At 38.8% G+C, this 24,222-nt stretch overlaps 2 gene segments (V, D, J or C); both read left to right on the top strand.

Annotated features, from left to right (window-relative positions):
- The first annotated feature begins 297 nt into the window (after positions 1-297).
- Positions 298-994, top strand: LOC114028744. The segment is given in 2 exon segments: positions 298-405; positions 606-994. Coding segments are annotated over 2 exon segments (438 nt in total).
- A 4,020-nt stretch (positions 995-5,014) lies between these two features.
- LOC114028745 lies at positions 5,015-22,144 on the top strand. The segment is given in 3 exon segments: positions 5,015-5,136; positions 5,305-5,672; positions 22,088-22,144. Coding segments are annotated over 3 exon segments (483 nt in total).
- The last annotated feature ends 2,078 nt before the right edge of the window (positions 22,145-24,222 follow it).

The raw sequence follows: 24,222 nt of genomic DNA on the forward strand, positions 1-24,222 counted from the left end.
CTAGTTCTTATCAAAGATGAAAATGACTGTATATTTTTTCCTTTGGCTGACTGAGTAGTGTATCCCCTTTCAACAACCTCTTCAATACTGAAGTTTATTGATATATATTGACAAATACATATGCTATCCACTTTAATTACTAGGGAAAAAGAATGAGACTGAATGGAGGTTTAAGTTTGGCCAGACTTTCCAGTCTGTGTATAAGAAAGTGTGGCATTAAAGATGTAATCATGATCAACCCAGAAACCCCATTTCCTGTTCTGGAACAGCAGTGCCTCTACATGGAGCCCTGTCAGACAAACAGAGCAGAGCTGAGTTGTAGGCTTCAAGGTAAAACCAGAGATATTTTATCCAACATGCTGTTGCAAAATCTACTATGGACAATTGTGGTCTCCATTTTATTTGGTAAGGACTACTTGGACATGGGGATTGAGCTACCTTTCAGGGATCAGGGGCTAGAGATAGGAGAAACTGATTTTATGTGTCAAAGATTTCAGAGAAGTTGGATGGAAAGAGATTAAAATTCTTTAAATTGGGATGTTCCTGACAGCCTTTCAATGGGTCATATCAGAGGTTCCATCTTTTCTGTCTCCTCTTTCCTGCAGGAATAAGCACAGCTCAGAAGGTCACTCAAGAGCAATCAACAGTGTCTGGACAGGAAGGGAAGACTGTGACTCTGAACTGCAAGTATGAAACCAGTGAACCTAATTATTCTTTGTTCTGGTACAAACAGTGTCCCTTTGGAGAGATGATTCTTCTTATTCGTCAGGATTCTTACAGCCAAGAGAACATGTGGAAGGGCCGCTACTCAGTGAACTTCCAGAAAACTGAGAAATTCATCAATCTCAACATCTCAGCTTCTCAACTAGGGGACTCAGCAATGTATTTCTGTGCTTTCAGTACACCCACAGTGATAAGAGTGACAAGAAGAGCCAATACAAAAACACCAGTGCTGAGTAGGTCTCTCCCACCTGCAGCACAAACCCAAGAATGAGATGTGCAAACTCATACAGAACCAGTCACTGTGGCAGAGCACTTCAGGGAACGGGGTGGATATATCACAAATAAAGCCATTTTATTATAAGAAAATGACCTCCTCCTCACCTGGGTGAGCAAAATCTAAAAGCCATACTGCTCAAAAACATTCTTATCCTCAAATCTTCTAGATAACATTTGGCTAAAGTTAAACATATGCACACACCCACGAATGCAAACACAAACACACTCCTTCCCTTTCTACATGCTAACTGGGGTGAGATGGGAAATTGGCTAAGGATGCTCAGAAACACACACTGGATTCCTACCTTTGAATCTTGACTCTGACATTTACTACCTTGTGATATTAGGCAAGTCACTTGGCCTCTCAGGATCTCAGTTTCTTATTCTGGAAAAATGAGGGGATTGGAGGAAATTAGGTAGTGCGGTGGAGACAGTACTGTGTCTGGAGTCAGGAAGAACTAAGTTCAAATCTGACCTCAGACATTTACTATGTGACCTTGGGCAAGCTGCTTAACTTCTGTGTGCCTCAGTTTCTGCAACTGGAAAATGAGGATGATGATAGCACCTACTTCTCAAGACTGTTGTGAGGATGAAATGAGATAATAATTGTAAAGTTATTAGCACAGTTCCTGGCACATAGTAAGCACTCTATAAATGTTAACTATTATTAGTTATTGTTATTAGACGACCTCTATGGTTACTTACAACTACAGATTGATTATATCTCATTGTAAATGGTAGGATATTCAGATCTGGATTCCTTTACTCCTTACACCATTGCTCTGTTATGAATGTCCTGTAGGTCATGGGACAAATGGGATCATTGAGCTTGCCCTAAGGGAGGCATATGTCTCTTTGTTTTCCTTAGAACTAATCTTGTTTCCTTGAAAATATTCTAGACTAGTTTTGGTGTCTGGCCCCCACAGATGGCTTCCCTGAAACTACCTTGGATTAGAACAGACCCCTGTCCCTTTTCTTCTTCTTTCCCATGTTCTAATCAGGTACAGAATTAATCCATTTCTTCCTTAGATTTGTCTGATATCATTAGCTAGGGAAGTAGCTATAGTATGGCCCTTGGCTGCTCCAAGGAAAACATAAAAACTTCTCAACTTGGCATTTAATGCTGTTTACTCAAACCTACCTTTCTAAACATTTCACACTACTTCCCTTTAAGCACTCAGTGTTCCATCAAGACTGGACTGTTACCTGCTTCCTGAGCTCAAAATATTTCATCAACTGCTTCAGTGAATTTGCTCAAGCCACCTCCCTGTGCTGGGAATACACTCTCTCTCTTCATATTTGCTTCTCAGAATTTTTATCTTCCTTCAAGGACGAAGTCTTGGGTTCAATTCTCCTTCTGACAACTGGCTGTGTGACCATGGACAAGTCACTCAATCCTTCAATTACCTATATAGCTTTCAATGACTCTAAGCTTTAAATAAGTTGCTGATATACCTCAATGAAGATATTTTCCATACTGAGATTATCCTTTAGTAATCAAACCACACATCTAGAAACATACATATACACATGTATATATATGTGTGTATGCACGCATGCACTCACATACGCACATATACACACCGACATACTTGAACAGTTAGTTGCAAATATTTCCTATTTCCTTCAATGTCCTCTTCCGAATGTTTGTTCTTCTGAATTTTTTTCCAGGTTTTGAAGCTTATCATCATTATTACTTGACATTGTTGATCATATCTTCCTCATGGACATTTTTCTCCTCTCTTTGCTTCTGTGACACTGTTCTCTCTTAGTTTTCCTCTTACCTGCCTGACTATTCCTTTTCACTCTCCTTTGCTAGACCACCCTTCTCTTATCCACTAAGCCTGGTTATTTCCCCAAAGCTCCATTCTGGGCCCTCTTACCTTCTCTTCCTTGGTGAACTCATGAGTTCACATTGGTTCTCTTATTGTCTCTACATATCCAGCTCTAAGTTCTTCCCCTTCCCCCAAACACCAAGTCCCTTATTACTTTATTATTGAATACATTCACCTGGATGTCCTGTACGTATCTTAATCTCAATATGTCCAAAACAAAATTAGTTTTATTTCTCCATCCAAACCCATTTCCCCTTCAAACTTTCCATTTTATGTCCTCACTATCCTTCCAGTCACTCAGCTTTACAACTTTAGAGTCATGTTGACTCATCTCTCAAACCCCACATCTAAATTAGCTTCCCTCTTATTGATCCTAACAACATCTCTTGCATCTGGACCCCACTTTCCATGTACATACCATCCACTCAAGTTTTAGAGGATCTGGGTTCAAATATAATTTCTGACTCTTCCTACTTATGTGACCTTGGGTCAGTCTGGGTCTCAGAACTGGGATTTGATTTCCTTATCTGTAAAATGAGGGCGATGCCCCTAAAGTCTCTTACAATTCTAGACGGATGATCCTATGGTGAACATCTTTTTAAAACGTGGAAGAAAATGTATGACATCATCTTTTAAAACAGTAAGTAAGAAGAAGATTATCAATCATGAAAGGTAAAATAGATAATTTCAATGTCATGAAATTGAAAGTTTTTGCACAAACCAAATGAATACAGCTAGGATTTAAAAAAGGAAAGTGTTGAAGGGAGAAAAATCTTTGCATTAAATATCTCTGAGTGGCTGGTAACCAAAATATATAGGAACTTAACACGAATATAAAAGATCAAGAACTATTCCACAATGGATATATTCATTCACATAGGGAAAACCAATTGGATGAAGAATATCTATCCATCGATAACTAATAATCCACCATCTGAGAGAAATTCCACAAGCTACTCAGAGAGAATGTGATACTGGTGGGAAGTCAACATCAGGAAAAGCTGAGAGGAAAATTTTAGCCTCGGTCTAAGATGGGACCCTCCTGGCTCAGTTTCCCCATTATGTTCTTTTGAAAAGGAATGTTACCCATCTGGCTATGAAGTGGATTTGATACTGCATGGTTGGAAAATGGAATTATCTGAATCTAAACAGAGATAAGGATGTTTTGTCCTGTCATATCTGGGCCCTGCAGTTTCCTTTTTGTCAGAATTGTGTCTTCCAGACTATAGGCCATTCACCTACTGTTCGTAGCAAACATCAAATGCCAGCCAATGTCCCCCCATTTACCCCAAAAGAATTTGGGTCCCATTTGTTTGAAGGGGGACTTTTACTTACTCTGTTCCTGTATTTAGAAGGTGTCAAAAGTGAAGTCATTTTTTTCCCTCTGGGCATATGATGAACTGAGAACAGAGGATAAATTTTCTCTCTTTTTTTTTTTAAAGTAAACATTTATTTTTTTCAATGATCAAGCATTCATTTCCCCCGCCTCTCTTCCATCTTCCATCACTCACTGAAAAGAAAGAAAAAGAAGTACAGAACATTTTTATTATGTAAACTAGTTATGTTGGCCACATCTGAAACTGCTTTTCTCATTTTGCATTTTAGTCCATCATCTCTCTGCCATGAGGTTCTTCTTCACCGGTCTTATGAACTCATGTTTGATCATTTCATTGATCAGACTTTCAAAGTGTTTCAGAATTATTCATTTTTACAATATTAATGTTATGAAAGAACTAAATAGGGTCATGAAGACTCAGACATGACTGAAATGACTGAACAATAACATTAATAAATTGTTCTCTTGGTTCTACTTCACACTATATTCATTCTAATGTCTTCCCATGTTTCTCTGAAATCATCTCTTTTTCATTTTTTTCATCAGAATAGTATTTCATTACATTCACAAACTATAATTTGTTTAGTCATTCCCCAGCTGATGAGTACTTCCTTAATTTTCAGTTGTTTGTCACTTCAAAAAAGAAGTGACCAGAAGGCCAGAAGGTGGCAGTGTTTCCATTTCCCTGGAGCCCCTAATCATTATGTCTAACTTCTGAATGGATTGTTGCGGGTGTGTTCTCACTAGATATGGTACTTGTTTCTGACTGGCTGAAAGCTGACTCTGTATGTGTGTGTGTGTGTTCAAGTAAGAGAAGAAACAGTACTACTCAGAATATGCCAACTCAGTAGTTGGGGAATCTCTGGCTAGTAACCCCAGAGTATCTGTGATTCTGAAGGCAACCAAGAATGGAGAACATCTTTATCCTGAGCATCTCTGTGCTGATCCTGTGGCTTCATCTGGGCTGTGAGTTGGGGCATTTATTGGACCAGGGGCAAACTTCCCAAGGATGAGCTGGAGGAACTGAGGCTCAGTCTAGTACTTCTGGGCTTTCCTTTGGGAATTGTGGGAAACACTGTAAATTTTAGACGGTGATGACTGAGTGACCAAGGCCTCATGTCTCTTTCCGCACAGGGGTGAGCTGCCAGCAGAAGGTAGAGCAGACACAGTTCCTGAGGGTCCAGGAGGGAGACAGTGCCACTCTTAACTGCAATTACACGGATAGTATTGCCAGCTACTTTTTATGGTATCATCAGTCTCCTGGGAAAGGCCCTGTTTTACGGATAGCAGGCTATTCAAGCGGTGATGAGGAAGGACGATTCACAATCAGCGTTAACAAAGAGGCCAAACAATTCTCTCTGCACATCTCAGCTTCCCAGCCTGTAGACTCAGGCACCTACTTCTGTGCAGCAGTGACACAGTGCTCCTTGGGCCCCTGCAGTCAGTGCATAAACCCCGCAGCTGGGGCTACAGACTTAGTCTGCCATCAGACAGACCCGGAAGCTGAAAATTTTATTATTTTGTTTCTGTTTGCAAAGGAAAAAATTAAAAAGGGCTCTGAAGGTGCCATGTGAGGCTGAGTTTTTAAACAGCCTAGGGAACATTTAGATGCTTTGAAGGATGATCCAAAATGGCTACTCAAGGGGAGCAAGTCAACATAGTACCATCGATCTTGAACTGGAAGGGATTGTAGAAGTCATCCATTTCCAGCTGCCCCATTTTATAGATGAGCAAACTGAGTGACTTATCCAAGGTCATATAGTCACAGAGGTAGGATTCAAACTCAGGTTTTATGGCTTCAAGTTTTGGGCTTTTCCCATTAATCTGTGTTGCCTTTCCATGAAATAATTGAATCTCTCAATTTTGAGAATGAAGTCATGGTACTAATTATCTTCCTCCTCCCACAAACCATTCCTTGGTCCTGCCAGCCAAGTCTGCATATTGAGCTGTATGGACTATCGCTCTGACTCAACATTTTTGTCTTCTCTTGCTCCTCTTCCCCTTATAGTGGGAAGCAAAGGAAAGTACGCTCCTGAGAGGGAAGTGAGAGGGGTGGTGTGAGAGACTCAAGTAGGGAAGAGAGAGTGCGGAACATTTACTGTGGGGATTGCGAAATAGATCCAATTAGGGAAGAGTGAAAGGATTGCCTTGTGGCAATAAAGGCCCAGGTGACATTAGATAGCACAAATTTGTAGTGGACCCAGTCAGTGCAGTTGGGTGACTTCTGCTAGCAACTGTTAACAGCATTTTAAGCAGCACATGAGATAGAAGGTAGGGGTTGAGGGTTGGTAAAACACAAGTACTATAAGATGTCACATTTAAAAAAATATTTTCTCTTTTTGTTGCTTTTTGGTGAGGCAATCAGGGTTAAGTGATTTGCCCAGGGTCACATAGCTATTAAGTGCCAAATGTCTGAGGCAGGATTTGGACTCAGGTCTTCCTGACTCCAAGGTCAGAGCTCTATCCACTCTATCCACCTAGGTGCTCCTTCTTTTTTCTAATTACATGTAAAAACAATTTCTAATATTCATTAAAAAAAATTGAATCCCACATTCTCTTCCTCACTCCTTTCTTTTGCCTTCCCTGAGATGGCAAGCAATTTGATATAGGCTTTAAATGTGCAGTCATACAAAATATATTTCCGTATTGGTCATGTTGTGAAAAAGACCAAAAAAAATTAAGAAAATAAAAATAGTATGCTTCGATCTTCATTTAGATGCCATCTCAGTTCTCTCACTGGAAGCGGATAGCATTTTTCATCATAAGTTCTTCAGAACTGTCTTGGATCTTTGTACTGCTGAGAATGGTTAAGTCATTCACAATCGATCATCGTACAAGACTGCTGTTACTTTGTATAGTGTTCTTCTGGTTTTGCTCACTTCACTTAGTATCAGTTCATATATGTCTCAGGGATCTGTCCTAAGTTATCTTCTTTTTTTGATGTTCTTTTTCTCAGTTGAAGATTGAAGTGTTCTTGTCTACCAGCCCACCATGGGTTCAATTATCATTCTCTATGAAGATTGCAAGATCTAAGTATAGAGGCCTAGTCTTTTTCCTGAGATCCAGTCCTGCATCACCATCTGCCCATTAAACATTTCCCACTGAATGTCACATAGGCACCTCAAACTCATTATGTCCAGAATAGACTTTGCATTTATATTGTATATATTTTGTATACAAAGTGGTTTAGTGGATAGAGAGCCAGTTTTGGAACCAAAAAGATATAGGTTCAACTCCTGATTCTGACACAGGCTTGCTGTATGACCTTAGGTAAGTCACTTAACCTCTCATTGCTCTGGACAACTCTCTAAGACTAAAAATACAGAGAAGGCATCAGTCTGCATTTACAGAAAAGTTTTCTCATCTGAGAGTTCCCAATTAAATGACAGGTCTTGTCTCTATCCCCTATATTTTATATTTAATTATGTGTGTGTATGTTGTTTTACGTGATAGAATATAGGTTTCTTAAGAGCAGGGACTGTTTCATTTTTGTCTGCATCCACAGAACCTAGCACAGTACCCGGTACATAGTAGGCATTTATTACATTCTTGTTGATTGTTGTCCTCACATTGTGTTTCTCTTGAGTGTAATGGCCTGTATTTTGTGGTCTCTGGGGACAAGCCCATAAGTCCATGGATGTATTGATAGATATTATATCTATATATGTATATATATATCTATATCTATATATATGTGGGATCTAGTTATGGAACCCCAGGATCCCTCAAGGTTTGGGTATTTTTCATGATCTTTCTTTATTTCATTTAACCCACAAGATTTCATGTGGATCAGAAGCTTGGTCAGGTTAACCCAACAAGTCAGATGTGCACTCAGACACAAAATCTATTCCTGCAATAATCTGCTTGAGGGTGGAGAGGTATTTTTTTGAACCAAAGAAATCTTTGATGAATGACTACCTCTCTTTAGCTGCTCTCAATTACAGAATGAATGCAAAGTTTCAGGATGAATTTAAGTTTATGATATGTTTAGAATGATAGGCAAGAGAGGAGATACACATTCAACCATCTTTTGATTGATTGACTATGCACTGATCATACTAGATAACAAGCTATTTGAGGACTGGGTAGAGTCTTGTACAGCTTTGTGTTTAGCACGGTGCTTTGTTCACACTATGTGTGCCAATAAATATTCGTCATTTGTATATGTGCCAAAGAAGAACAAATGAATACTAGAAAAACTTAATCCATTCTAACATTCCATACCACCCATGCCATTCTCTTGAATGACATTTGAAAGGTTTTGTCAATTAGATATGTTGTCATCATCTCATCAGTTGGCCCAGACCATTCCCCACTCATTGGGCATGTTTCACATTTCCTTATCTCCTTGCTTTGGCTATTCTGCCTGTCTGGAATCTCTAGATGTGGTTCTGCACTTTTGGCCAAAGGATACACGTCATATAGTTTTGGTGTCCTTGCTGACTGTTCTCTCTGTCCTCAGATACCACCTACCATAAGCCAATCCCATTTTCACTGACAGCTCCATGTCTGGGCTTCACATTCATTATTGCATAGCTTTAACTATTCTGCCTCACTCTTACAAGTGGTGCTGTCCAATGTACTAGACATTATTGCTCCTATAGGAGATAACTGAGCAGAATTATAAAATCTCAGAGTTGGAAGGGACCTTAAATCTCATTCTTATCGAACAATTTTTTTTTACCAAGAATTTCTTCATGAAATCACTGATAATTATCATCCAAAATCTGTTTGAAGACCTGTAAGAAGGGGGAAACCCACCACTTCCTAAGGTAGCCCACTTTAGTTTTTTCCTTATATCACACCTAAAAGGAGGAAAGAATGCTGAACTTTTTTGTTGAACTTGGAGCCATGGTATCTGAGTTTTAATCTTATAACTTCCACTTAGTACTTGTGTGACCTTGAGTAAGTGCTTTAAATAAAATTTAAGAGCTCTAAAAGAAAACTTGAAATGAGAGTTAGAATAGAATGTGGAAACATTAGCAAAGCAGTATATATCTTGAATAAAAAAGAATGATAGAGATGGAAATACAAAATTCAATATGAGAATTATTTAAGTCAAAGGACAATAAAATTGAAAGAACACATGAAATCTTTACAATGAAATGCTATTGACCTGGAAAAAGATCCTAAAAAGGATATAAGAATCATTGGTCTTCCAGGCAAATGTCATAACACAGGCAAGAAAAAGATTTAACATCTCTACATCTCAATTTCTTCTTCCCTAAAATGAGGTGGCTGGACTAGATGACTTCTGAGATCTTTAACTTTTTATGACCCTATAAATTTTCCTCTTTGCAACTCTTACCCTATTGCTCATACTTCAACTCCTTGGGGCCAAGTGGAACATATCTAATACTTTTTCCATAAGATGGTCTTTCAAATATTTGAAGATTGCTGTTATAACCCACCTCCCTCCATGACTTGTCTTCTGTGGGCTTAGCACCTCTAGTTACTTTAATTGATATTTATGTGGAATGATTTCCTTTCCTCTCACCATATATCTCCCTTGTTCTGGACATTATGAAAATAAGTAAAACTGAACACAATATTTCAAAATTTCATAAAAAGGAAATTGCCAGGAGACATTGAAGCTACAGATAGGTTCCATAAGATATGAGGAAAGGAACCCCAGCTTTAATCTTGCATAAATGTGGTTACCAAGCTCCAAGATTCCCTGGAGAAAGAAAGCAGTTTGGGTGACAGGAGAAAGACGTTCTAAGGGGCAGAGCCAAGACGGTGCAGTGAAAGCAGTGACTTGCTTGAGCTCTCCCCCAAACCCCGCTAAATACCTGTAAAAAATGGCTCTAAACAAATTCTAAAGCAGCAGAATGCAAAAAGACAGAGCAAAACAAATTTCCAGCCCAAGACAACCTGGATGGTTGATCAGAAAGGTATATTGCACTGGGCGGGGAGAGGAGCGCAGTTTGGCATGGGTGCACAGGCCACAGCGACCCTGGAGCAGGCCTTAGAGGACTGAATCATGGGCAGCTATGGTGGTGTCCAGACTTCTCAACCCAAAAACACCAAAGACAACTTAGAAGGTCAGTGGGAAAAGTCTGTGACTGCAGTGAGAGAAGGAACTAGGTCTCAGCTGCAAGTCCTGAGCGTGGCCTCTGGGGCAGCAGCAGCCTTCTGAGCTCCTGGCCCACAGACTGAGGGGGAATCGAGTGGCTGATCAGAGGAGGATTGCAGGGATGTCTTTGCCAGTGCTGAGGCAGGAATCTCTTCCTTTGCCAGTGCTTGGATCGGGGTCACAGTTCTGAGGGGCGGTCCTGGGGCAAGGAGGAGCACTAGCTTGGTGGAGCTTGTTGTGGTGGTGGAGAGGAAACACCCTGCCCCTTATCATACCACCCTGGAAGAACTGAAAATTTACAGGTCCCTAGAAGTATCTTGGAAAACAGCTGTACAAACCCCCAAAGCATGGAACAGTACATTCTTCACATTGGAAGCAGGCTCTTACCTTAACAAAGAGTTTAAAACTCAAGTAATTGGCTGGGACCATGAGTAAGTAGCACAAAAAGAGTCAGACTATATTATCTTATTTTGGTGACAAAGAATATGAAAACAAACAACCAGAAGAAGACAACAAAGTCAAAGCTCCTACATCCAAAACTTCCAAGAAAAATATGAATCAGTCCCAGGCTTTGGAAGAGCTCAAAAGGGATTTTGAGAAACAAGTAAGAGAAGTAGAGGAAAAACTGGGAAGAGTGATGCAAGAAAATCATGAAATACAAGTCAACAGCTTGCTAAACGAGACCCCAAAAAATACTGAAGAAAATAACATCTTAAAAAATAGCCTAACCCAAATGGCAAAAGAGGACAAAAAAGCCAATGAGGAGAAGAATGCCCTAAAAAGCAAAATTGGCCAAATGGAAAAGGAAGTCCAAAAGATTACTGAAGAAAATACTTCTTTAAAAATTAGAATAGAGCAATTGGAAGCTAGTGACTTTATGACAAATCAAGACACTTGTAAAACAAATCCAAAAGAATGAAAAATTAGAAAACAATGTGAAATATCTCATTGGAAAAACAACTGACCTGGAAAATAGATCCAGGAGAGAGAATTTAAAAATTATTGGACTATCTGAAAGCCATGATCAAAAAAAGAGCCTAGACATCATCTTTCAAGAAATTATCAAGGAAAACTGCCCTGATATTTTAGAACCAGAGGGCAAAATAGAAATGGAAAGAATCCACTGATCTCCTCCTGAAAGAGATCCCCAAAGGAAAACTCCTAGGAATATTATAGCCAAATTCCAGAGTTCCCAGGTCAAGGAAAAAATATTACAAGCAGCCAGAAAGAAACAATTCAAGGATTGTGGAAACACAATCAGGATAACACAAGATTTAGCGGCTTTTATATTAAGGGACTGCAGGGCATGGAATATAATATTCCGGAGGGCAAAGGAGATAGGATTACAACCAAGAATCACCTACCCAGCAAAACTGAGTATAATCTTTCAGGGGAAAAAATGGTCATTCAGTGAAATAGAGGACTTTCAAGCATTCTTGATTGTTGAGGGCCAGCTCTGATCAGTCCAGAAAAGGGTTAAAGAATTCAGGCTGGAATTTAACTCTTTCCTGTTCTTACCTTCAAAGGCTCACTTAATCAGGATGTTGGCTCACCACTCTCCTATTCATTAAGGGGCTCCTGGAACTGCCCGACCATGACACAATAACAGTCTGGCATGAGGGATAACATGTGGCAAACTAGGGAAGACTAGTCACATACTTTGAGATAAGAACCTGAGACAGCCCTGAGAATGATTGTCAAGGTCTGTTAATTAACTGTTAATCTCTATCTTGTAACCATTTGTTTAAAATGATGTAATCCTTTTTTCTTGACACTTTTATTGTATGCACCTTTGATGTATGTCCTGAAAGCATTTTTTTTACTGAGCTCTGAACCTTGAAAGTTATCAGTAACAGTTACAGAATATGCATAGTTTTCCCACACAAGGGATCCTTTGAAGTTCCTGTATATGCGGTGACCCTCAGATGAATAAACGGTTCAGTCTTGGCTGACCCGCCTGGCCCATGTTTCTTCAGTTGATGCTCTCCCATCAGGTGTGATTCTTAGTTACTGGCAACAGGTGGTGCCTAGACAGGGACCTGAAAGCAACGGTTCGAGGGGAGCAGCTCTCTTGGGTCTCCAGAGAAAATAAAAAAGACAAAGAAACACCTTGGCAGCTCGATGCTATGGAAACAAGGTAAGAGAGTGAAAGGCACAAAATACATACCTTTAGCAGTTTTAGGGCTAAAGGGGACACCAGGCTAAGTGGGATAGTAGGGAAAAGAAACAAAGGGGATTGGTATTCAGAGCAGAAGAAAACAGCAGCTTTGAAACAGCCACATGCACATACTTTCGGTTTTAAGAGGCCAGCTTAAAGTCGAAAGTGTGGGTCAAACACAAAGCGGGAACAAAGATAGAGAATATTATTTGAGACTTTTACAGAAAATAGTGAAAGAAAGAGGGTTACTTATCACAAGCAGTCAGTTACAGGAATTTTTAGACTGTGTTGAAACATGCTGCCTGTGGTTTCCAAAAAGGGAATCATAGACTTAGAAAAGTGGGAGACGGTGGGCAGACAAATGAGTGAATATTACAAGTAAGTTGGTCCAGGTGCATTTTGCATAGCCGCATTTTCCATATGGAGTGTGTTAAAAATATGCCTCACTCCTCCAGAAAAAGTACCTTTAGCAACAAAAATCCTGAAAAAAGATGCAGGGGCAGGGCCTGAAGAAGAAGAGGAGATGAGTCAGGTATTTAATGAGCAGCAAAAAATTAGTTAGAATAATGAGGATGAATTAATGTACACACAACCTACAGCCCCATTAAGACCCCTACCCTCTTATAGATGTCCTTCCTATAGAGAGGAAGATAGTCAGAAACATCAGGACGAATTGCCAAAGGGGACAAAAGTTCAGTGCAGAGGACTATTAAAGGAGGCAATAAAAAAGGCTGAAGATAGAGGAGAACATGTACCTCTTGATTTAAAACTTTCTATCCCGAAGGGAATGATGTTTCCAATTTATTAGGAGGCCTCTCCTGGCAATCCTGAGGTCTTATTAAGAGAACATAGAAATTTTGACTTTAAAGTTTTAAAAGAGTTTAGACAAGCTTCTGCCAGTTACAGTCCTAATAGTCCATATGTTCAGACCTTTCTAGATTCTATAATTGATACAGCTTTAGCCCCACATGATTGGTACTCTTTGGCAAAGACATGCCTTGATCCAGGGGATTATTTAATATGGAAATCAGAGTACTTGGAGCAATGTCAAGAGCAAGCCAAGAATAATCCAAGGACAGAGATTCCTGTTTCTATGGAACAATTAACAGGTACTGGGATGTTTACAGAATTACAAGAGCAATTGCAGCTCCTCCTTATAGCCTATGAACAAGTAACAAAGGCTGCATGAGCAGCTTGGCTGAAAGTGCCTGGGAAACAGGATAGGGGAACCTCCTTCACTAAAATAAAACAGGGCGCTCAAGAAACCTTTACAGATTTCTTAGCTTGCCTGACACAGCCTTTTCCCCCTCCACCTCCACCAGACCCTTTTCCTGATAATATGTTTAAAAAGGCCTCTGCTTCAGTTCAGAGAGCCATCCTTGGAGCAGTAAAATCTGAAGAAACAATACCATCTGAGTTTCTTCAAGCTCTTCCTGTCCTTGAAATCCCTGATCCAGGAAATTCTGCTAATATTATAAGACAACATGAAACCTTAAATTTCAAAAAACTAAAAGAACTTAAACAGGTGGCTTCGGCTTATGGCCCTACCGCTCCTTATGTCATGACCTTATTAGATAATATTGCAACTACTGTTCTTTGTCTTTTTGACTGGTGTACCATTGCTAAAATATGTCCAGAAAGGGGGGATTTTTTGTTTTGAAAAATGAATTATTATGATAACTGTATGAGAAGCTAACTCCAGTTTTTTGATTTTCCCTGTTATTATTATGTATCTGTTCTGTGTTTGTCTATGTGGTATGAATGCGTGACCTGTGTGTAATTTGTCATCCTTTGTAGCCAGGTAGCAAAAATAGCATTCCAGTTTCCAAGACTGCAGCTGGACTCTGGAATGTCGCTTTCTTTCTCTCCCCCACTCCCTCCCTGATTACAGCAGCCTCAGAGGAGCAGGTGGATGGGAGAGAGAAAGAGAGAAAAATACTTTATTATTTAGGTTATATGATTGGTAAAAGGCAAGTTAAGAAGGATCCTTGCACTGTCAGGTCAAAATTAGAAAGAAATAAGATATGTACAGTTTTAAAGGGAATTTAATCAAAGTCCATCAGAAGAAAAGGTAACAAAGTTTAAGCATATAGAAATGAAAGAAGTATAGGTAAAAAGAAAAGCATGATCTATTTTCAAGAACAATGTATACAGAGGGTTTGGTTTTGAAACTTTTGAAGAATTGTTGGGAAAAATAAATCTTCTCTCTCTCTCTACATTCTAACTCTGGCCAAGTTTTGAATGTGGAGGGAAAGACAAAAAACAAAAAAAAGGGGATCAAAAATAGAGGTAGCACTTAATCTTTTCTGCTTCACACAAGAGAAAAGTTTTTGTGTACTGGAACACAACTAAAAGGCAATTTAATTCATTCTGGTAATATTTTAAATGAAATGTGATGTTTTTAACTTAATGCTTAAGTCAACATTAATTATACTGTTTGGCACTAAGGTAAATTGGGAAAATGTATGGATCTGAAATTTGTTAACTGGGTGACATTAAGCAAGTTACCTCAGTTTATCTCACATGATTGAAAGGTGCCTAACACAATGCCCAGCAGCGGGCAGACACTAAAAATGTTAACAACTATTATTATTAGTTCCTTAATTAGAAGTCACCAGTATACAATATCAATGGTGAAGAGATGCCCGATTTTCTATGTAAGGAAATTTGGAAATGCGTTCAAAAGAATGGGAGTTACTTAATTGGTAATATATTTGTTTCAAATTTTAAACACCTAAAATTGTTGCAAATTGGTAAAGTTTTTTATTTTTATGTCAAACAGCTTTTCATAATTTGGATGCTATTATAGTATGAAATTAAAGAAACTAAAAGACAGTGAAAAAATTGTGTAAAACCAATTATATTACTTTGTCAGCCTTACTAGCCTTGTATTATAATGTTTTGTAAGTGCCATTTAGAAAACCAGGTATTTCCACCTTTACCTGTAATTAAAGAAGGGCTTATAGCTAAAACAATTTGACTGTCACTTATGAAAGTTATAAGATTGTTAACTAAGTTATTTGAAGTTACTGTTTTAATGTTAAAACCTAGAATTGTTAATTGATTACTGTGTGAAAAGGAGGGGATTGGGTAAAAGCCTTATCCAGCTTGGTTCTGCCCATTCAAAACAGTCCTCCTTGGGATATGGGGGTCGGCAGGCAGGGGTACCAAGATCAGCCCCTCCCTGGGGTATAAAGCAATTCCCCTTATTTTGTAAACTTGCCAAGGCCCTTGCAAACCATCTGTGTGGGCAAGGTCATCTGCCCTGAGAAAAGAACTTGTTTAGGTTATGCAGTTCCTAAACAATGAACTTAGCTTGCTGAGAATTTGCAAGTGTATAGAAATGATTTCTAATGATTGACTTTTACACCAGGACAAGTTTAAATTTTGAGAAGGAAAAATGTTAAATGAAATCTCTTATGTATGTGAGTCCTGGTAAATCTTTATTGCTTATTGCAACTCCATGATAATAAAATTAACTGTATCTGGCTTTAAGCTGTGATTGGTGAAATCTTGCTGTTTTTAATCTGAATTTGTAGTTATCCCATGGCCTAAGTAAGTGTAAAATCAATGTTTGAATTTATCATATGTAAAAGATTCAATTTCTGAAGTATAATTAGAGGAGGATAAACAAGTTTAAGATTGAGTATCTATTCAATAGTAAGGTTTAAGTTAGAACCTCTTTTGTTTAAGGCAAGTTTTTCAAGAAACCTCCTTCCTAATGTAACCACCTCAGACGTCTTTGTCACACCCTTTTTTGTACCGGCCACTCCTTTACGGAAAATTTTTTTTTTTTATCTCGACAGGGAATTATTCCCTTGCTTAGGAGACATCAATTGGCTCCGACCTTCCCTATCTGTAACAACTGAACAGCTATGTAACCTTTTCGCTACCTTTAGAGAAGACACCCCCCCCCCCCCTGTTATCTCACTTCTGAAGCGCAAAAAAGAACTCCAATTAGTAGATTCAAAAATCTCTGAGCCTCAGCTTACTCGAATTAACCCCAATGAAGAAGTACAAGGGGTCACATTAGATACTCCTGTTTCCCCTACTGGGGCATTATTTCAAAATTCTGGAATCCTAAAGTGGATACCTTTCCCATCAATTCCCTAATTCACTAACTATATATACTAGTATGGTTGCAATTTTAATACTACATTTACATAAATGATATCTTTTACTTTCTGGCAATCTGATTCCTATTATTCATCAACCATACAATAAACAACAACTTAATTCTCTAATTGCCTCTTCAGAAGAATGGCAAGTAGCCATTACGGTTTACACTGGGAAACTAGACAATCATCCCTTGTCTTTGAAATTATTCACTTTCTTTTCAAAATACCCTTGGATTTTTCCAGATATTATATTTCCTTTCACCAACAACGTGTACTGTCTGCTATTATACTGTAATTACAGGATGTTTCTGACCCTCTCAATATTATATCTGATAGTAAATATTCCATACATGTGTGCCAAAATATTGAGACCATAAAACTTAAACATGTCCCAGTACCTGATTTGTATTCTTTGTTTCAGCAACTACAATCACTACTTCATTACCGTAATAACCTTATTTATATCACTCATATTAGAACTCATTCTAATCTTCCTGGATTCTTAAGCAATGGTAACGCAAAAATTGATTATCAATTACAATTTTTTCCTATTTTATTGCCCCTACAAATTCAAAAGGCTATTGATGCCCATACTTAGTTTCATCAAAATGCTAACACACTCCATGGACAATTTCAAATTACTAGAGAACAAGACAAAAAAATAGTTAAAAGCTCTTCTCAATGTGTTATATATTCAACTCCTTCCTCTACTACTATAAATCCTAAGGGTTTACAACCCAACCACAATTGGCAAATGGACGTAACTCATGTATCCTCTTTTGGGAAACTGTTTTAAGTACATGTTACAGTAGATACTTATTTTTTCATTCACCTTTGCTTCCCCACAATCTGGAGAAGCTACCAAACATATTATTAATGATATGCTTCTCTCTTTCACTTGTTTGGGCATTCCAAAACAATTAAAAACTGATAATGTTCCTGCTTATATCAGTTCTTCTTTTTTCTCTTTTTGTTCATATTAAAATCTTACTTTAATTACAGGAATACCATACAATCCTACAGGTCAAGCCTTAGTGAAAAAAAAGGGGGGGGGGAGTGTGGACTACTACCACCTCCAGACAATTAGCCCAAGTTTTATATACCTTAAATTTTTTGAAAGTCAATAAAGATGGGACTACACCTGCAGAAAAACACTTTCAAAAACGCAGGTTTCCTGAAGCCAGAGTTATGTGGAAGGACCCACTTACAGGGAAGTGGGAAGATCTAGATCCATTATTAACCTGAGGGCAAGGGTATGTTTGTGTCTTTCCAGAAACCTTTGATAAATCTGTCTGGATTCCAGAGAAAAATGTTCGAACCTATTCTATTACTCACTGCCGAGATGAAGGAATTGAACCTGCAGCAGAAACAGAAGTGAACTATGAAGAGAAAGAAAAGACTTGCAATGATTCCCCTGCTCTCTTCCCAGCCATCATATGGACATTGTGACCAGCATTGGACTTACTTTCCTTTAAAGCTTGTATAAAACCCCACAAGCATTTAAGATAGCTTCCTCCTTCTCCAATAGTTTAGAACCTGGATTTGTGAACTTGACACAATCCAGTACTTTAGAATGGAATGTAACCTGTCTTAATTGTATTACCGAGCAATGTATTGATCGAAATGACAAAATTGTTCTATTGGTTGAGCAACCATCCTTTGCTGTTTTTTCCCACTAACCTTTGTCATGAATGGTTCCAATCTTCTAGGGAACATGCCCTTCAACTCATCTCATCATCACTACACAGGTGAAAAAGATTTGTTGGGTTTCTCATTACCAGATTAATTTCTGTTGCTTCCTTAATTATTATATTCTCCCTGTCTTCTATTGCATTGCAGTCAGAGATACAAGATGCACGATTTGTAAATGAGCTTGCAAAAAATATTAGCTTAGCCTTATGAGCTCAAGAAGCTATTGATAGGGATTTATCATATAAAGTTAATCTGTTAGAGCAATCTGTGCTATATATTGGAGATGAACTTGCAGTATCAGAATTTAGAGCAAAATTGAAATGTGATTATCGTTTTACTATGATATGTGTTACTCCTATAGCTTATAACTCTAGTATAGTACTTTGGGATAGTATAAAGAATCATTTAGAAGGTGTTTGGCAAAATAGCAGTTATGCAGCTGATTTATCTTTTCTTACAAATGTAACCCAGGCTATTTCTGACAGTCTATTCCGAGGGATTCATCCTCAGAGTTTAGCACAAGAGATCTTAGAAAAATTGGCCTCGTTAAATATTTCCAAAAATATCACTGATTTATTACTTCATCTTTTTTCTTGGGGAATTTTATTAATCCTAGTTTGCCTTGTTCTCCTGTGTGCAGCTGCACTGATAAAGTCATGGTTAAAGTCTCTAGCCACAGAAATTCATCACCTCAAGCTTCAACAAAAATTAAAAGGGGGAGATGTTGAGGACCAGCTCTGATCAGTCCAGAAAAGGGTTAAAGAATTCAGGTTGGAATTTAACTCTTGCCTGTTCTTACCTTCAAGGGCTCACTTAATCAGGATGTTGGCTCACCACTCTCCTATTCATTAAGGGGCTCCTGGAACTGCCCGACCATGACACAATAACAGTCTGGCATGAGGGATAACATGTGGCAAACTAGGGAAGACTAGTCACATACTTTGAGATAAGAACCTGAGACAGCCCTGAGAATGATTGTCAAGGTCTGTTAATTGACTGTTAATCTCTATCTTGTAACCATTTGTTTAAAATGATGTAATCCTTTTTTCTTGACACTTTTATTGTATGCTCCTTTGATGTATGTCCTGAAAGCATTTTTTTACCGAGCTCTGAACTTTGAAAGTTATCAGTAACAGTTACAGAATATGCATAGTTTTCCCACACAAGGGATCCTTTGAAGTTCCAAACTTTTTCCTATATATGCGGTGACCCTCAGATGAATAAACGGTTCAGTCTTGGCTGACCCGGCTGGCCCATGTTTCTTCAGTTGATGCTCTCCCATCAGGTGTGATTCTCAGTTGCTGGCAACACTTGATGAAAAGACCAGAGCTGAATAGAAAATTTGACCTTCAAATACAAGATTCAAGTGGAACATGAAGAGGTAAACAGGAAAGAGAAATCATAAGAGACTTATTAAGGTTGAACTGTTTACATTCCTACATGGAAAGGTGATATTTGTAACTCATGAGACCTTTGTCAGTGTTAGGGTAGTTGGGGGGAAAAAATTATATGTATGCATATATATATACGTATATATAGATAGATATAGATATAAATAGATAGATAAATAGATAGATAGAGAACACAGGGTGAGTTGAAGATGAAGGGGTCATATCTGGAGAATAAAATTAAGGGATGAGAGAGGATTATACTAGGAGAAGGAGAAAGGGAGAGGTAGAATGGGGTAAATTATGTCACAAAAAAAACAGAAAAGAAAAGACTCTTACAGTGGAGGGGAAACGGGGGAAGGTGAGAGGGAATGAGTGAATCTTATTCTCATAGGATTTGACTTAAGGAGGGAATAACATACACACTCAATTGGGTATGGAAATCTGTCTTCCCCTACAGGAAAATAGGGGGGGAAGGGGACAAGAGAGTAGGGGGATGATCGAGAGGAGGGCAGATTGGGAAAGGGGGTAATCCCTGAGGACAGACAGAGCCAGAAGAAAGAATAGAATAAATGGGGGGCCAGGATAGCATTAAGGGAAATAGAGTTAGTTTTTCACAGCATGTCTACTATGGAAGTGTTTTGCATAACTGCACATGTATAACCTATATTGAGTTGCTTGCCTTTTCAATAAGGGTGGGTGGGGAGGGAAGAAGGAAGAAAATTTGGAACCCAAAGTTTTAAAAACACATGTTTAAAAAAAATGTTTTCACATGCAACTGGGAAATAAGAAATACAGGAAATGGGGTACAGAAATCTATCCTGCCCTACAGGAAAATAGAAGGGGAAGGGGATAAGAGAAGGAGGGGAGAGATAGCAGGGAAAACAGACTAGGCGAAGGGGTATTCAGAATGCATGCCATCTTGGGGTCAGGGGAGGGCTGAGATAGTGTGAAAATTTGGAACTCAAAATCTTGTGGAAATAAATGTTGAAAACTATAAATAAATAAATTTATTAATAAAAAAGAGAGAAAGGCATTCTATATGAAGAAAATGTGGACAGAATTGGGGAAAACTACTCTTCTTGGAAAAGAACTAAAATTAAAATCTGGAAAATACCAGAAAGCAAAGGAGAATTACATGGCCCCTAGAATAACTTCTTCTCAGATGACACTGTATTCCTGGTCATTCTCTACAGTGCTAGGTACACTTTCTTTTATGCCCCTTAATGTTTTGGTCCAGGAGAAAAAAAGGGATTTTCTTGCTCCTAATTGCCATGAGGAAACCAGGTGGTTTAAAGAGATATAAATGTGTAATTCAGAAAACTCTGAAATATTCTACTCTTTCAGGAAGAAGGAATAATGACAATGACTGGCAGATGTTCTCAACAAGAATCTAGGCCAACTGATATGGACAGATAGAGTTGAACTCAACAGGGGAGAATATGTTGAATGATGGTTGCAAAGGTGTGACAGTCTGGAAGTGGCAGTGAAGAACAATGAGTATGTACACTTCTTATACTGACCCAGGTAGCATGATTGCATGACTTATTTTAGCACTTGAGTAGTATTGGAGAAGGTGGGTGATGGGATTATCTTTGAGTTGGATCGATATCATGGAGCATGATAGAAGAAGCACTCCTTATTGGTTAGAGTGGCCAATATGATGATGCACTATCTTTTAGAGGGACTCAGGTTTTATGAGCATCAAACAGAAAGAATGAGATAAGGAAATCTAGAATAAAAGGGAGTTTATTAAAAATAGTGGAGCATTCTAGAGGTCACAATGGCATAGTAAGGCAGATGAGAATATTGGATTTGGAGGTGTAGAGTTAAGGTGTGGGGGAGTATCAGGCAGAAAGACTTTCCCTTCAGCATAAAATGACTCTATATTTGACAAGGAGTTGGAGTTTTCCAACCATAAGGTGGAAGAAGGAAAGGACGAGGTGATCAGGGCTTTCATCATTTAGGTTACAGTGATGAATAAGCATGACAGTGGTGCTATAGCACTGGTGTTAGCTTCTACGATTTGTTGCTCTCCACAGTAGGTATCTGGGAGGGGGCAGTATATCTGGTAGGCAGAGGTTATAGGGTATTCTGTATAGGTATCTGGGTCAGTAAATATTTGCCTAGGGCACTCAACTCATCCTCAGTCCTTTGTTCAAAATCTTATCCCAAGTAGGAACATGAGATATACCTAGAACAGGTTTGCAGCTTATGGGCAGGTTGTGCATGCCTGACCTAGAAGATACTTCACATGTGGAAGCATGTGATTTCCCTCCTCTGATTCTCTGAAAGCAAAATCTCCCTAATACCAATGGTTCCCTGAGAGTCTGCATTTCTGGTGCATAAACTCAAAATCTCTGATAGATATGAAACTATCATGGTGCAGGTCCTTTACCGTCTCTGGCTCCCTGAAATCTGTGACCACCGCCCTTTGGGTACATGCTCTCTGTAACTTCTTAATTCTATATTTTATGGTTCCCAGACTGAACAGCATCAGCCTATGGTGACTGCGGTGATTGGATTCTCAGGGATTGACTGAACGTGCAATCAGTACCAATTCTGTAGTCTCATTTCAACATCTGGGAGACATCTTCTAGGTGCCACAATCATTCAATGCCCAATTTCCAAATAGCTAGAAACTTAAGCTTTCTATTATCTTTGGTTTCCTGAGATTCAGAATATCTAATCAATATTATTAGAATCTCTGATGGATGTGAATTACCTCCATTGCAGGTCCTCTAGTGCCAAGATCTTAGTCCAAAGTTGGTAATGATTCTCAATAAACTGAGATCTAACCTACTCTGTTAGTCAAGTAGGATTTCGACCTAAACAGAGTTTCTATTGATACCAGTCCAGCGGGATCCTGAAATGAAGGACTTTGAAGTAAAAACTAATAACTTGTCTGCCTTTGGGGATGTGCATACCACAGGCTGAATTACTTATTTGCAAAAGGGAAGTATAGGAAGAATAATTCTCTTTTACATAGGGCCTTTGTAGCCCCTGAGAAACAATACAGTCTGAGATGTGGAGCAGATGAGAAGTTAGCTGGGGTAAAGGGGGAATGAAAAAACTTTGAAAAATCTTCAGAATCATAGGAAGACTCATTATTCACTTTGAATTCTAACTTGACAACCCACTTCTGCAACGCATGCGATTTTATAATGAAATACATGGCTATTCCTGAAAACTGGAGCAGTTCGCAACCTAAGGTATTGTCACAAGATGGCAGTGTTTCCATTTCCCTTCAGAGACTGAGAAGGGCTGACTCGGGACTGGATAAAATGAATGTGGTTGTATATGACACAAAGGGAGTGGATACTGCCTTTCTTTGGTTGGCAGCAGTTTGATAAAAGCTTGTCTTCATAGAAATAGCAGAACACTCAGAAAAGAAAGATAATTTCTTTGACTTGGAAGGCTCTATTCATAAGCCAGGAGCCAGAACAGAGTTTTCCATCTGGATGGGAGAAAGAATGGAGAATGTCCCAGGAGTCTCACTGATGATCCTGTGGTTTCAGCTATGCTGTGAGTCAAGAGGGAATGCTTCCTACAAGGCTGGGAGTGAAGAAACAGTCATTCAGTCTTTTTCATCTGTGATGGTTGTGGTAGTGGTGGGGACAGTGGTGGTTATTTTGCGATTTTCCCTAGAGCCTGTGGAAGATAAATGCCAGTTCTGGAGGATGCCAGCTTATTGATTCACATCTTGTCACTGACATTCTCTTTTTGAACAGGGATGAGTGACCAAGACCCAGTGGAGCAGAGACCGCCTTTCCTGGGGGTCTAAGAAAGCGAGAGCTGCTCTCTGAAATGTATTTACACTGTAACTACCAGAAATTTGCAATGATGTTAACAAAAGCCTGGCAAAGGCCTTCTGCCGCAGATATTAATACATTCAAATGAGAGAGAGAGAAAATGAGTGGAAGATTTACAGTTACACTTGATACTACCATCAAACATAACTTCCTGCACATGCCAGCCTCAATGCTGAAGAGTTGACTACCTACTTTTGTGCTATAGTGACACAAAATCTTTTCCTAGACATTTTCTGTCCATGCGTAAGCCTGCCTGTAGGCAGGGACCCTTACTACCCAGGGACCCTTAGCCAAGTGGTAGAGTTATTTGATAGGAAGAACATAAATAACAGAATGAATATGTACATACACATATACACATACCTACACATACACATACATACACACATATAAACACACATACATACACACAGAGCCGAGAGACCTGGATGTGACTTGTGTGCCTATTCTGCAAAGAGGGCAAAGACAGAAATAAATGTCTAATACATAGCAAAATATTCATAGAAGCACATTTTTAATTAGAAAAGAACTAGAAAGAAAGTAGATGCTAATTATCTGAGGAATGGCTGCACAAACTGTAGTATATTAGATTGTGAACTTCTTGAGGGCAGGGAACATCTTTTGCCTCTTTTTGTGTCCCTGGGATTTAGCACAGTGCCTGGAACATAATAAGTGCCTAATAAATGCTTTTTGATTATTTGATTATTATATGTACGCAATATTGTTTTAGAGTAAGAAATGACAAATCAGCATGAGATAATGGATGGACAACTAGCCTCAGAGGCAATCCTACCTCTGTCCCACTTCT

Source organism: Vombatus ursinus, unplaced genomic scaffold, assembly GCF_900497805.2.
Source record: "Vombatus ursinus unplaced genomic scaffold, bare-nosed wombat genome assembly UNPS02014894.1, whole genome shotgun sequence".
Lineage (NCBI taxonomy): Eukaryota > Metazoa > Chordata > Mammalia > Diprotodontia > Vombatidae > Vombatus > Vombatus ursinus.